The sequence below is a fragment of the Solea senegalensis genome, linkage group LG3, assembly GCF_019176455.1.
Source record: "Solea senegalensis isolate Sse05_10M linkage group LG3, IFAPA_SoseM_1, whole genome shotgun sequence".
NCBI classification, from domain to species: domain Eukaryota; kingdom Metazoa; phylum Chordata; class Actinopteri; order Pleuronectiformes; family Soleidae; genus Solea; species Solea senegalensis.
In genome coordinates this window covers 8978732-8992445 of record NC_058023.1, presented here as the reverse complement: position 1 = coordinate 8992445, position 13714 = coordinate 8978732, and the positions used below count along the sequence as shown (strand labels likewise).

The 13714-nt window shown below is 45.5% G+C and overlaps 1 protein-coding gene across 1 annotated transcript in view; it reads right to left on the bottom strand.

Moving 5' to 3' along the window:
- Positions 1-6861, bottom strand: part of efnb3b (ephrin-B3b) — a 78162-nt gene extending 71301 nt beyond the window's left edge. Inside the window, exon 1 of the mRNA XM_044021398.1 lies at positions 5530-6861. Coding sequence (XP_043877333.1) covers positions 5530-5681 — 152 coding nt within the window. The 5' untranslated portion in view covers positions 5682-6861. The remainder of the gene's footprint in view (positions 1-5529) is intronic.
- Positions 6862-13714: the final 6853 nt, after the last annotated feature.

The window sequence follows — 13714 nt, the reverse complement described above, 5'->3', positions numbered from 1 at the left end:
AAGGCCAACAACAAAGTCCACAAAGACTTCCCACTGGTTACTGGCTTCTCACCACGGCACCAGTCTGATTCTCTGTGTCACCCGGGGGGAGGAGGATTGACCTGGCCCAGTCCAAACGCTGCCAGGAGGATTGGATGATCCTGCTTAGGCAGGGTGTGCTGTGAAGCAAGCTAATGAGAGGCCACTCTGTCTCTGTGTGTGTGTGTGTTAGCTGGCTTTGCTCAGGGGCTCTGGGTTCAGCCACCCAGGGCAATCTGCCCAGTGATGCTAGGACACATGTGACCCCCTTCAGTCCAAAGGCCTGGACTAAGACTACCACTGTGAACGTGTGCGCACTGACACACATGCACGAGCGGCGGCGGGAAAAAAAAAGAAGAAGTTGTGTTTCGTTTTGCGCGTTAATCTCCTTGTTCCTAAATAATCAGCACTTTTAACAATTACCAAAATCCCAAAGTCACTTCTGAAGCCCCGGGGGACTGGGGAAGTAAATTAGTTCTTTAGCCAACCCCAGCATATTTACAGCGCCTCTTTATGGCTGTTATGATGTTGATGAATGCGCGCTGCCCCTGCCAAATAAACTTATAATCGAGTGATAAAATAATGAATGAATTCCGGGTGGAACAACAGTCCGTGACGCCTGCCAATTTCCTCACCTCTCCTGTGTGTGTGTGTGTGTGTGTGTGTGCGTGCGTACATCTGCCCTCCTCTGTTTACCATCTAACGGGAGCAGAGTGTGTGTAACGCTCACTTGCACATGCAACAGAGGAGATACGTTTGGCCCACACACTCTTTACACACGTGTCCGACAGAGATGGGAGGGGAGGTCAAGTCCCCCGAGGCCCGTTTATGTGTCCGTGTGGAGACATCTGTTGAGAATGTGTGGCTGGAATAGACCTGTCTGTTCACATGTCTGTATTTTCTTTCTGCAGCTGCATACCTGTGTCCATCTGCCAGAGGGGAGGACGGGAGGCAAGGAAGCCGGAGAGAAAGCAAGAAAGAGAAGAAGAAAAAAAAAAATGTGAGAAAGTGAGAAAGAAAGCAAGAAAGAGAAGGAATGCACCCTCTGGTTGGATTGGCTCCTTTCTCCTTTCTCCTTCCCCTGGCCTTTCCCCATTCTGCCACATCAGCTGAAACCTCTTTTCACAGCTCCTGTTGCTCTCAGCTCATAAACTTACACACACACAGGAGGGGAGGAAGAAAGGGAGTGAGGCGAGGGGACCGGGGAGGCACTTGCTTCAACAGGCAGCAGGCTGCTCAAGCAAGCAGTACAGTTCATATTCTGCTTCCTTTCTTCTTCTTCTTCTTCCCTCCTCCACACTTCTCATCGCCCAAAACAAATTGACATTAAAATAAACGAGTGATTGGATCTTCTCTGGACCTCAGGTGGATTTTTCAGCTGGTGAAACTGGGTGCAACCAATACACGGGTGTTGGAGTGCCGCTCCTCTGGTACGGCGCCTCGTTTGACCTACTAACACTTATCCCACTCTGCACGCTCACTCCCAGCACGCTCTCACCAAGAACACTTTTTAGGGTCTTTTTTCTCTCTCTTTTCTTGTAGCCGAACACTTAGCCTAGTTAGCTAGTCTTTTATCCGGCGCCAATTAGTCGGCGATTAATGAATTATTGAGAAACGGGAAGGGGGGGAGGGATTAAATTTTAATGTGGATCTTAGGGGGAATAGTTGTATTACAAGTCACCGCGAGCGCCGGGCGAGGAGGCGCCCACCCTCGGCAGCCGTTTACAATAATCTACAGCCATTTACTTAAGTATGGAAAGAAAGAGAGAGAGAGAGTGAGTGAGAGAGAGAGAGCAGGGAGGGGTGACTGCAAGGTTTTGGCCTTAAGAACAGACACTGAAATCAAGCTTGCAAAAGGGCCAAAAACTACAAAACTCCATATGCTGCGATCAGACTGACTGACCCAAGCCAACATTCTCTCCACTGTACTTCATTTTCTCTGTCTGTGTGTGTTTGCCTGTCAATCAATGTCACTTACAGTGCATTGCCACTGACTGTGTATATAAAATAACAACAATAATAATAATAATAATAATAATAATAATAATACTAATAATACTAATAATAATACTAATAATAAAAAAAGGTCATTTTCTTCAGGTTGCCAAAATGACTTCTGTTGTGAAGCCGAGAGATTTCGGAGTTCAATTCTTGTCTGTGTGGAAGTTTACTGATGTCACCTGCAGTCAGTCGCCCAGCTGTCAATCACACTGGTGTTCACTCACACATGCCATAACATAATAATTTACAAATGACATCACGTTCTACAGGAAAAGACCTAAAAATGGAGATATGAAATCAAGTGAGTAAGTAGGTTCATCGCCTTCCATTACATACAGAGTTGTTTTGCAACCGGATAAGTCACCCCCTGGTGGTTAACTGCTATTTCCATCTTCCCTTCACCCACACCTCCATGCGTCACCCCAAAACAGTAATGAAAGGTTCGATCTTTCATTACCGCGGCCATGTAAGTCCAATAATAGGAGATGCTGAGATGAGGATAATGTAACTCTTCGGGGGGGTTGATCTTCCCAAGGTGACTGTTCTGGTTCACTTCTCTCTTCCTCAAGAAAAACCTGTATTGGCATTTTAATCTTAACTGGTATTGATTTACTTAGGGTTAGGACACTGTCTCCCCCCCCCACACACACACTACTTGTGTTTCTCTTTCACCTCCCGGCACCTGTTTTCTGTTTTAGTTCCTCCCTGAACACCTCTGTCACTTTTCTTTAAGGCCGAGGTAATTTCAGCTGATGAAGGAGCCGATAAAGGGTGAACGCACAATTTGATGAGCCTAATACTGTATTTGACTATTTTACTTACACCAGCCTGGTCCTTTTATTGCCTGTACAAGAAGTGGAATAAAACAGACGGATGGTTCTGAGAATTTGTGCTTCTCCTCTCCACCTTTGAATGCCTCCTATTCCTCCTAAACCCTGTCAGTCCTAGCACATCTTTAGGTGCATCAGAGGCTGCTGCAGTGTCACAATTAGTGGCTGGATGTGACACATGTTTCCAATTTGCTACGTCTGGTGGTGGCTGGAATGGGGAGACAGGCGAGAGAGAGAGGTGACGGGAGGGAGACGAGGGAGAGGAGGACATGGATGGAGGAGAACAGAAAGACGAATGAAACCGGTTCAAACAGAGTTGAAGGAGCTTGAAGGAGGTTATTCACGGACGTGGAAGGAACTATAGGAGGGAGACGTGGAGGAAAGCAGGTGGACGGCCTGAACATCAAAGCAGCACATCCAGCTGAGGTCCAGAGGTTAACACTGTGAAGGTCCATTTGCTTCACAGACGAGATGTGGAACATACATGCGCTCCTGCACCTGACTGATACAGACACAACTGCTCCTGCGCACTCTTCACCTCACATCACACGTACAAAACAGATGTATGTACGTGGGCTCAAGACATTGGCCTGGATGTGCACACTTTTATGACAAGCAGCGGCTCTTATTTCAGCCCGGGGCCAATCCATATTTTGCCCTAAAGGCAGCTGAAGCCGAAGTACTGTTGTCGAGCACAAAGAGACACAAGAGCAAAGAAAAAGAAGTGTGTAAATGGCCAAGAAAATGAACTGGAGGAATGACTAAGCTGATTAACTGTGAATAGTTAGCTTCACACTATACAAAAAGCCTTTCTATTTTGAATATATGAGTGAGCAAATCTGTGAAAATGACTATACAAGTCTAGTGTCTCAGCTACCTCCCTTCTAATTGCCAGCCAGACCCGTTTCGCTAAGCCCTGACACCCACCTAACACTGAACTCCATTAGGAGACAATGGCGTGGAATCACCTGTAAGGCCTCAAAAGCCCGGGCTGTTAGCTTCTCAGAGAAAATTACCCTCCCGTGTCCAACTCCCTGTTGGGTGAATCCACCCACTGCTGACAATAAGCCCTCATTAAGGGCTTCATGCCTGGCTCCACAGCAGGGGCTCACGCACAGTCACATCAGTGGAGAGGGGAGAAACCGGGCAGGACATAGCCTGGAGCAGCAACATGGACACATTAAAAACCTGTTAGTCTCTGAAAAAGCTCCTGGCGTGGGTGTGACCTAGGCTTTATTTTTGGAGGGGGGGTGATTGGCTGCCAGAGCCACAAGTTAGCCAGAGTAAGAGCAAATATACTTAAAGATTATTGAGTCAATAATAACAGCAGCTACAAAAGGAAAAGGTGGCGGTTATTCAGGATTATAGTCTCAACAAGGTAAAACAAAAAAACAATGACGGCCTGTATTTGTCAAACGCACCAGTTCCGTCTCCACGAGGGACGACATGTGCGACGCGTGACAAAAACGTTCTCACGGTAAAGTTTTCAATGGTGAATCTTCACCAACAGGTGACACAGAAACATACAGACCTAGAGATTTATCTGTGAAGTCGGCGTCAGTACTCGTTCTCGGAGCTGAAAATAGGCTCCGTCAAGCAATACTATCAGACCTGACTGAGGGAGCATTTTTGGGTATACAGCGGCAGGTGGAGACAAGAATTCATTAAAAAATGGGTGCTTCTGTGGCTTACACCAACCTATTTAAAGCACAATCCATCTATCTTGACATAACTTTAAAATATTGCCTTACTTTTTTGTAACATAAGTTCATCTCTTTCCTCAGATGCCCTGGAAAATGACGATTCATTTCAAGGGCTGTTAAATGCATATTATTATTATTTTTTATAAATTACTGCAATAGCTCCGTGTCTCCTAATTATTATGGCCTAGACAATTGTAGAGGCTGTAAGGTTTTCCTGGTCTCCTCACCGCCACCATACACAAACCTCTTAATTCTCTCTCTCTCTCTTCTGACAGGCAGTTTAATCTGACACAGAAAGAAGAAAAAAAAAGGTGAGAGAAATGTGTGGTCGCTCGTTAAGATGGAGGTGTTTAAAATGACATTTTCCTCTGCTAATGCCTGACACCTCCTCCAGAGGACAGCAAGGGGATGCAAATGAGTGAGGCCTAGTGGGGACAGTGGGTGTTTGAGAGGCCTGTGGGCCAAGGCCTGGAATTTAATCAAGGTCATCCAACAGCAATTAAGAGCATCACACACACACCTTCCACCTCCAGAGCTTCCTGGGACTTTACCAATCAGAAGACGCTACAGCTGAATAAACCACTATAATCAATGGGAACTGGGAGCAGCTGTGGGACAGAGCAGCCAGGTGTTTGCATTTATCAGACACTGGTTCCAACTTGTGACACGTTTGCAAATAATGGGCAGCAAACAAAGTAATAATAATAATAATAATAATAATAATAATAAAACGTCATGATAATCTCTCCATATTGTTATCACTCTGATGATGATGATTATTATTATGACTGCATCACCACGAGGCACCAACAGTGCACTTGGAGAGGAACTTGCAGCCACCAGTTGTCGCCAAATTACATTCAAGTCACACTTTGAACAAGCGTTTACACTGATCAGGTTCCAGCGTCAAGTTCAAACCTGCAACTGAGCAAACAGTGGGGAGGGAAGGAAGGAAAAAAAAAGTCAACTGCTCTTACCTTTCGTTCATGGAATTCCAGTAGATAGGCTCCATGTTGCTGGCCGCCGTTCCCAGTAAATCCAGTAAGAACACGAGCAGGATTCCCAATCCATTGCCACTTCCTCGCCTCGCCATTTCCACCGTGACACCCTGCAGCATGTGTAGCCCCATTTAAACAATAACAACAATTAAATAAAAAAAAAGGCCAGATATTTCTCCTGCTTTGGAACCACTGCTGCTGCTGCTGCTGAGCGCAGACTCTGAAAACAATGAAGGTGCGAGCACAGTCACAGTGTGGGGAGAAAAGCTGCTGCTGCTGCTGCTGCTGCGCTGCTGCTGCTGCTGCTGAACAACCTCATGGATCCAAAATCGTGCAGATTGTACAGACTCACAGCAAAAAAGCCCACATTGAGTCAAATGTGCAGGATGAAACTTGTTAATCCGCGGCTTTTCTGCGCGTCCACGGTCGTCGCTACTATTTCAGTGCAAACCCCATGACTTTCCAAATTGATTTCTCATCAGTCCTCGTTTTTCTTCCACTCACAAATATTTAACTCCACGGATTGGCGTGAAAGTCGTGAAATGGATCGCCACACAGGAGCGCTTTTATTTCTGTCGCCTCTCTGTGCGCCCGGATTGTCTTTTCCCGAACAATGTTCCCTTGTTCTCTGAGCCGAGTCTGTGCGATTTCTCTCCCATTACCTTGTTTTCTTGTCAAGATCCGCGTCCAAACACGTGAAGCAGGCGGGACGCAGCACACTCACTGTCCACGCTCTGTGGAATGGAAACGCGCGAAGAGGAGGAGAGAAAAAGAAGAAGACGAAGCTGTGAAGGAAAAGCGTTTTAAAATGGAAACGATGTCACTCGCGTCCACGGCTCCATCCCCGTGCAGACATGTTGATGCTCAGTCACTAACACGCTGGTAAATCCGCAAATCCTCCAGCAACAGATTGATATTTCTTTCTTTCTTTCTTTCCTTTTTTTAAGATAAAAAAAAAAATCAAACAAAAAGGTCCAAATCGAGGATAAATCCAAGAATTAATTAACTGAGAGAAACAAACCCAAAGAGCCCGAGAAGCATCTCCACTTTACCAACAATAACAATGTCGGTCGCACAACGTGAAACTTGGTAAAGAAGAAACAAAAAGATGCTGCAAATATACGACGCGAGGTGCGAGCATCAGTGTGAGGTGGAGCGCGTCATTTGGAGAGAAGTGGACGTGTCGCGTCTCCGCCAGAGGAAAAGCGCTTCACTCGTTTCTCTCATCCGTCTCTCTGCCTCAGAATCCCACTGCTTTGACTTGACCTAATGCTCGCAGCACATTGACAGAGCGACTGGCTTGTTTGAGAGGGGGAGGAGGGGGAGGAGGGAAAAAGGGGACGTGGATGAATGAGGGGGAAAAAAATCCCCATCCTCTGACTGGCAGGCGGCGCGCACTGACGGAGCGCAATTCTTCCAGGCTTTTGCGGGGGGGTGGGTATGGAGTCTGTTTTAGCGCCGCCTCTCTGGGTTTCAGGAGGAGCCCCCGACTCGGACCTCTGGACTCCCTGGCGGTAAATTCTGCCTCCTTTCAAACGGTGAAGAAGAAACAACCACCCGCCGCCCCCCCCCATCCCTCCCTTCCCTTTCTCACCTCCCTCGACGCACATCAACGCGCGCGCGCGCTCCTTCGCTCAACTCCATGACGGAACAGCAAGAGCGCCCCCAAAGTATAAACAGAGCATTGCACGAGGCACTTGAAGTGAATTGCACTGAGAAAAAGAAGAGCACAAATATATATTATGTGTATAAATATAATTATCAGCTGGATTTTTATCAAACAAATGTCAGAGTAAATCTAGGACTCAAGGTTTTCGAGGTTTAATCCTGTGGTTATAGTGTAAATATACATTATGTCCACTATTTCACAGGCTTTAAGCGTAAATGTCACACTAATTGACATCATTATTCATCAATGTGATCAGTTCCCTTCAGGCAGACGTTAGAAAAACGAGCAAACGTGAAAGTGACCGTCTGATTTATTCCAGCATGTTAACTGTGTCCCGTCACTTCATGCGTTTTATTGTCTTTTATTCTCTGTAAATGTTGAACACTTGTCTCTGTCTCCCTGTGTTGACAATCATGTCTTTATAACAATTTGCCCCAAGCCAATATCAGGCTTTTAACGCTAATATTTTACAATTCTATCATGTATTTTTGTGTTTTAATATTATTGTAATATTGCGCCAACATTACCACACGTGTGGCTGTGATTTTGCGGGTGACATTTGTCCAGTTAAAGGCCCAGTATGTAAGATTTAGGTGAACGCATGGTCAAATATGTTAGTGAAGTTAGATGAAATTATTATGGGAACAAAAGTCACGATGTCACACATGGTCATTGGACTGGAGTCGGCTCATTACAACAAGGACCTTGTGTGTGTGTGTGAGAGTGTGTGTGTGAGAGTGTGTGTGTGTGTGTGTGTGTGTGTGTGTGTGTGTGTGTGAGGATGTGACCCTCTCTTCACAGAGCAAGGAAAAGATTCCCAGCACCAGCACTTCAAAGTTCAAAGTGGCCCATTGAGTTTGATGGTGTGCAGGACAAAATGGGTGACAGGCTGCGCTGAGGGCCACACACACACACACACACAGTGTGTTTACACTAAGGCAAAGACACACTGACACTAATTTATCTATAAACAATCTCAAACAGCCATGTACACACACACACACACACACAAACACTTGTCTCTCTATAGTTGTGAGGACATTCACATCAACGTGTCCTCACAACCCCAATAAAGAGACAGAAACATTTATGCATTGAAAACTATACCAAAACTGTGGCTGTACTGCCCCCAAGTGGTGAATAGAGTCTCTGACTCAAGTAGACAGTGAGGTCCTCAGTGTGGGGGAGTCGTACCCTTTGTCCCATGATGCACCTGAGGATCAAGCTCGATCATGTGACAGAGAGGAGACACCCACTCCACCATGAGCTCGCTCCACTGTGCGAACAGGTGTCACATGGCTTTTTGGTCTCATTGCATGAGATTTTTTGCATTTTGCTGCTCATTTATTTAAAGAAAATGCAAAAATGTACTCGACGATGTCATGAAGGTGAGTTTTTAACGATTTTCACTGACGATAATTCTGTCAGTGAAACAATAATCCTTTGTCTTCTGATGGCGTCCTGCACTGTGTGCAATACCAAAGTAAAGCAATCCATCAGCTCACAAAAAGTGTACACAGACACATACCAGGAGAGGCAAACACAGACGGTGAGAAGTGAGACGTAATAGCTTTCATTGAAAACATTTCCTTTAAAAAAAAGCCACAAACACCTCCTGCTGCTCCTGCACAGCCAGAGAGACACAGCAAATAAATAAAAGTGAGACAAAGATAGAGGACACCACAGGAGGCTGGATTAAAAAAAAAAACGATTGGAAAGACACGTCTGCAAGAATAACAGACCTTAAGCTGGCAAGGATTCAGTGTCTTATTTAAAAAGACACCTCAGCAGAGCAGAGATCCGACACGGGCTAAAACCAGGGTCTTCAGGCCGAGGGATAATCTGCATGTGCGTCTGAAAGTTCAGACATTTTTTTCTGCTTTTCAAAATTACAGCGTGCTTCAAACGAGAAAAGCGTAATTGCAGGTTATAGGATCCAAACAAGAAACAAATGCAGCAGGGAGACTTTACAGGGCTGGGCAGAGAGAAATGAAGAGAGGACGGAGGAAAGCGGAGAGCAGAGATGTTGCTGATTCTGCTCTGACCTCTGGAAACCTTGGCAGTGCACATGACAGAGCTAAATGTAGTGGAGGAAGGCAGACTTGGTTCAGAGACAAGAGCAGTTCAGAGGTAGAGCTGGCACGAAAAAGAACAAGCCTCGCTCTGTCTGGGAATCTGTCTGTGTGGGAACGTTTTTGTTTTTGGGTTTTTTTTTGTGGCCCTCGCTGTGTTTGTGCGTCGAGGATGACTCAGTTTCTAAAAGTGCAGCGCTATAAGATACCACCTACATGGGATGTGCCAAGCTGCTGAATAACTAAATGCATAATCCGAGGTGATGTATCCGTGGAAGGAGCAGGTCTGAGACGCATTCGTCTGCATAACACACACACACACACACACACACTCTCAGAGCTGCCACGTCTGTGTTTATTAGAGCTCATCTATTTACACTGACCTCACTCACTGCACCGACCTTCAACTCTTCTTCATCATCATGGAATCCTCTCCCTGGTGACTCTGATTACAGTCTGCGCCACCTAACACGCACACACACACACACACACAGCACTATAAATACACACCGACATGTGGACACACATTTGCACCAAAACAAGCATCACTTTGACACTGCATACCATACCAGGCATGTCCAAGATCCGGCCCGCGGGCCAATCACGGCCCTCGGTCAGAGGTCTTATAATGTATTATTTATGGCCTTGAAGGGACTTAGACAGAAAACTGGCTTCAGTCATTAGGTTAGCTGGTAAGTCCTGGGTTCAGAAGCCTCCTGTGACATTTTGTCACTCCTGCGTGGCTTAGACTGGGTTACATTGCCATTTAAGATGACGATAACTGTGACTAGAAAACAGCGCATTTGTAAATGTACAGAGAAAAAGGTTTGGACACCGCTGACATATTAACATCATGCATGTGGCATAAGGGGTTAATGTGAACAACACACACGTTCACAGACTCCCACAGGGGAGGCAATACAAAGACTTCAGGCAGGTAAACATGCACCCTGATGAGGATGAAATTCACACTGAGGGTGTTACAGAAGTGTGTGTGTGAGATCATGGCACCTTTGCCCGACTGGCAGGTGATAGCTCTCAGTTGCAAAGCTTTTTCCTTCAGCATCAGTCTGTTCCTGTGAGTCTCCTCTCCTCTCCTCCTCTCTCCTCTCTCTCATACACACACACACACACACACACACAGAGACGTGGGGGTGGGTGTATAAAATAAATGAGGAGAGGAGGCGAGGATGTTGCGATCACACATATGGATCGTTCGCGGTGACTCGTTGCTTCTGCATCAGTAAACAGTTTGGACCTGACGGCCGATCCCTCTCACACGTTGACTCACATTTGCATACTTGCACTCGCTCTGTGTCAGTGCCACTTTAGCCATACTTTTTTTTCTCCACTGGCTATAATCACGGTCCAAGTCATTAAACCTGATCACATTCTAAATTTAGTCATAGAATCAGATCCTTAACCTGAGAGTAAGTGCACCACACCAGACTTCTCTTTCACTCAGGGTGTTTCTATGGTGACTGGTTGGAAAATGCATAACCTTGCTCTAGGTTTTTATTCTCAGTCCCCCAAGGTTTTTTTTTTAACCTCACAAAGACTTATAGAAAGTATTTTTCTAAAATCTTCATCACAAGCCTTGGACTTGTTTCCTGTTGTGGACCTAAACATGAACAGGTGGATTGCAATACCATTAACTAAGGTGTAGTAAACATCTAGTACGAAACTAATCCACTGGGACTACAATTACAGCCTTGATCTTAATCTCAAAGGAAACACCAAACATGTTGTTTTTTTTACTATGAACTACTCCCATGTTTGAACTTTGTTTTAATTTTTTTTTAAATTAGTGTTATTTTTAAACCTCTTCTTTGTCTCCTGTTGTAAAACACACTCGAACCTATCATACATAAACACATACGACACAATTCTAAAAACTACAGTGTTTTTTAAAGTAAATTTACATTAAAAAAAATGAAACTACACCGTGTTAATATTTCCTTTATATTGCAAGTCCACTTGTGATGTGTCCACTTGAGAAAAACACACACGTCTTCCAGTAAATGGACTCAGCATGTCTTTATAGCCGCCCCCTTTCCATTTTATCATTAGGGCGCCTTCTTGCTCCTTCTAATCTCCTCCTGCATTTGTCTCCTCGGCCCCTTGCAGAGCTGCTCTGACCTGTCCCATCGCTCCACCTGCCCCCCCCTGACACCGATCTGCCTCCAGTCCACCCAGCCGCTGACTCCTCCATAAACCTTCCCTCCGGCCACTGTAGAGAGGGGAATCAGGCAGGGTTATGGGGAGATGTAAAGACTGGACAGATGATAGGACAAGATTTGTCCACGCAGCCCGAGGGCAGGTAGATGGATGAATTTAGGCCTTGCTGCTCTACCTTTCCCTAGAGTGCAATTACACGAGCAATTACTCAGTGTGGGCACCACGCGCCCTACTCAAGCGCCAAAATCAAATCCAATCTGTCATGGCTGGCTGGGGTTCTGAACGCTTAGTGTACATCAATAGGCTCAACCTCATGATAACTAGCAGCGCAGAATCGCCAGAGGGAGCGTGTGGAGAGCAGGAGGAGACATGGAGATGATGAGAGACAGACGAGGTGAAGGGTAGAGCGTACATGTGCAAGTACTGTTTTATTCTATATGTAAGAGAGAAACCAGTGCAAGACATATACGCACTACAGCAGAATATGATAATACCTCTCTGTTTTAATCTTCCCTGCCATTTTGGGGGGAGGCGTCCATGTGTGCGCCTGCACATCTGGGATGAATCGTAAAAGCATCAGACTGCAGAGTGAAATGAAACCTTTTGGTGCTGCACTTTCCTCCTGCTTCAGAGCATGTGCAGGAGTACAGGTGCCAATTATTTCCACATCTAATGTAAACTGGAGAACAAGGACGCGTCAATCACCGCCGCCGCCGCCTTTTGTGGAATGGAAAACGGCGGACGCATTCGCAGGAGCGCGGCTATCCTGGCAGACCATGAAATGGTTTGGTTGGAACTTATATATCTCCACATTCAGGCTTTGTGACGTAAACCTCAAGTCGTATGGACTTCAAACAAAGTTTATGTGTGTGTATATATATATAGTATAAAATGGCGATGTGAAAAAGACACAGCACAAAGCTTCATCGTTGGTAGGTGCTCATGGAGACACATTATTTTGGTCCCAACGAGTGTCAGCAGGAGAAGCCACTTGGTTCCTGTTAGCGTAACTGTTAGCAAAGACGGCGGACAGTGTTTACATTCTGGGAATGAGGTCCTGTCCCCCCCACCAGTGGGTCTAAAAAGTGCGGAATTCAAGCCTCGGACCAAGTGTCACTGGTGGGCACGTAACAAAAAAAAAAAGAATGAAGATATTTCTCAACTTAGGGGAAATGGAGGTTGGGAAGCAAATTTTTTTTTAAATACTAGCCCTATTCTAGTAAAATAAAGCTAAATGCAAATTGGTAAAGTATTCCTTTAATATGAAAATGAATGGATGAATAGAAAAGTTTGACTATTTACAGGACAGTGGCCAAAGTAAAAGCCCAGAGAGCTACAATGAAGCCATGCTGGAGCTTCTGCGATGCACCATTAGGTTCAGTGGTCCCCATGGTCACACAGAGGGCAATATGGATCAGGACCATGTGTACAAATTCCTTCAAAAATGAAGTCAATTTGACTCAAAAGGTACAAACAAATGTATAGCATTAGAATCTACTCAGATGATTTTGATTTTTTGGTATTTTTTGGGTGATATGAGCTGCCTGCAAATCCACAGCCCACATCTCCCCCTTTAAAGAATACAGGCCCAATGCAGCATATAATCTATTAGTTGTATAACAGTGGCCTGTCGAACACACTCACGGCCTCCCGTTCGATAAAGGAGCCGTCTCTTTTTGACATTTTGGAAATAAAAAAAGCAACAGGGCATCTGTTCCCTCTGCTTCGTGTTCAGAAAGCGCCTTTTCATCTCAATGGCTGAATGCGAGAGCAGTCTAGACATTTTAGCATCTCCAGCTCCATGTGCTGTGTGTGTGGGGGGGGGGTGCTTCACTTTGAGATTGGGAGACTCAGAAGGTAGACGGCCATTTGAATAATTGTTTTCAAATGTCTTTCTTAATATCGGGATCCAATTACAAGCCGTTCTGCACACTTTTCTGGTGATGAGTGCGCCGACTGAGAACGTGTCTGTGTGTCTAATGGAAGGTACTTATGCAAGAGCATGGAGACAGACTGAGGATGCAACAAGCACAGAAACACACACACACACAAAATTGGCTCATTAACCACACAAGTGGAAAGACGGCCCTGCAACCACCTTTGAGATGAAGATAATGGCCGCGCTGTGATCTGTGTGACAACGCAAAGATTCTGTCAACATGGCGTCAGTAAGGCAGCAATGACGTGGTGTTTTCTATACATACGACATATTTTGCAGCTTCTGTTACAGATAATGGGAGTTGAA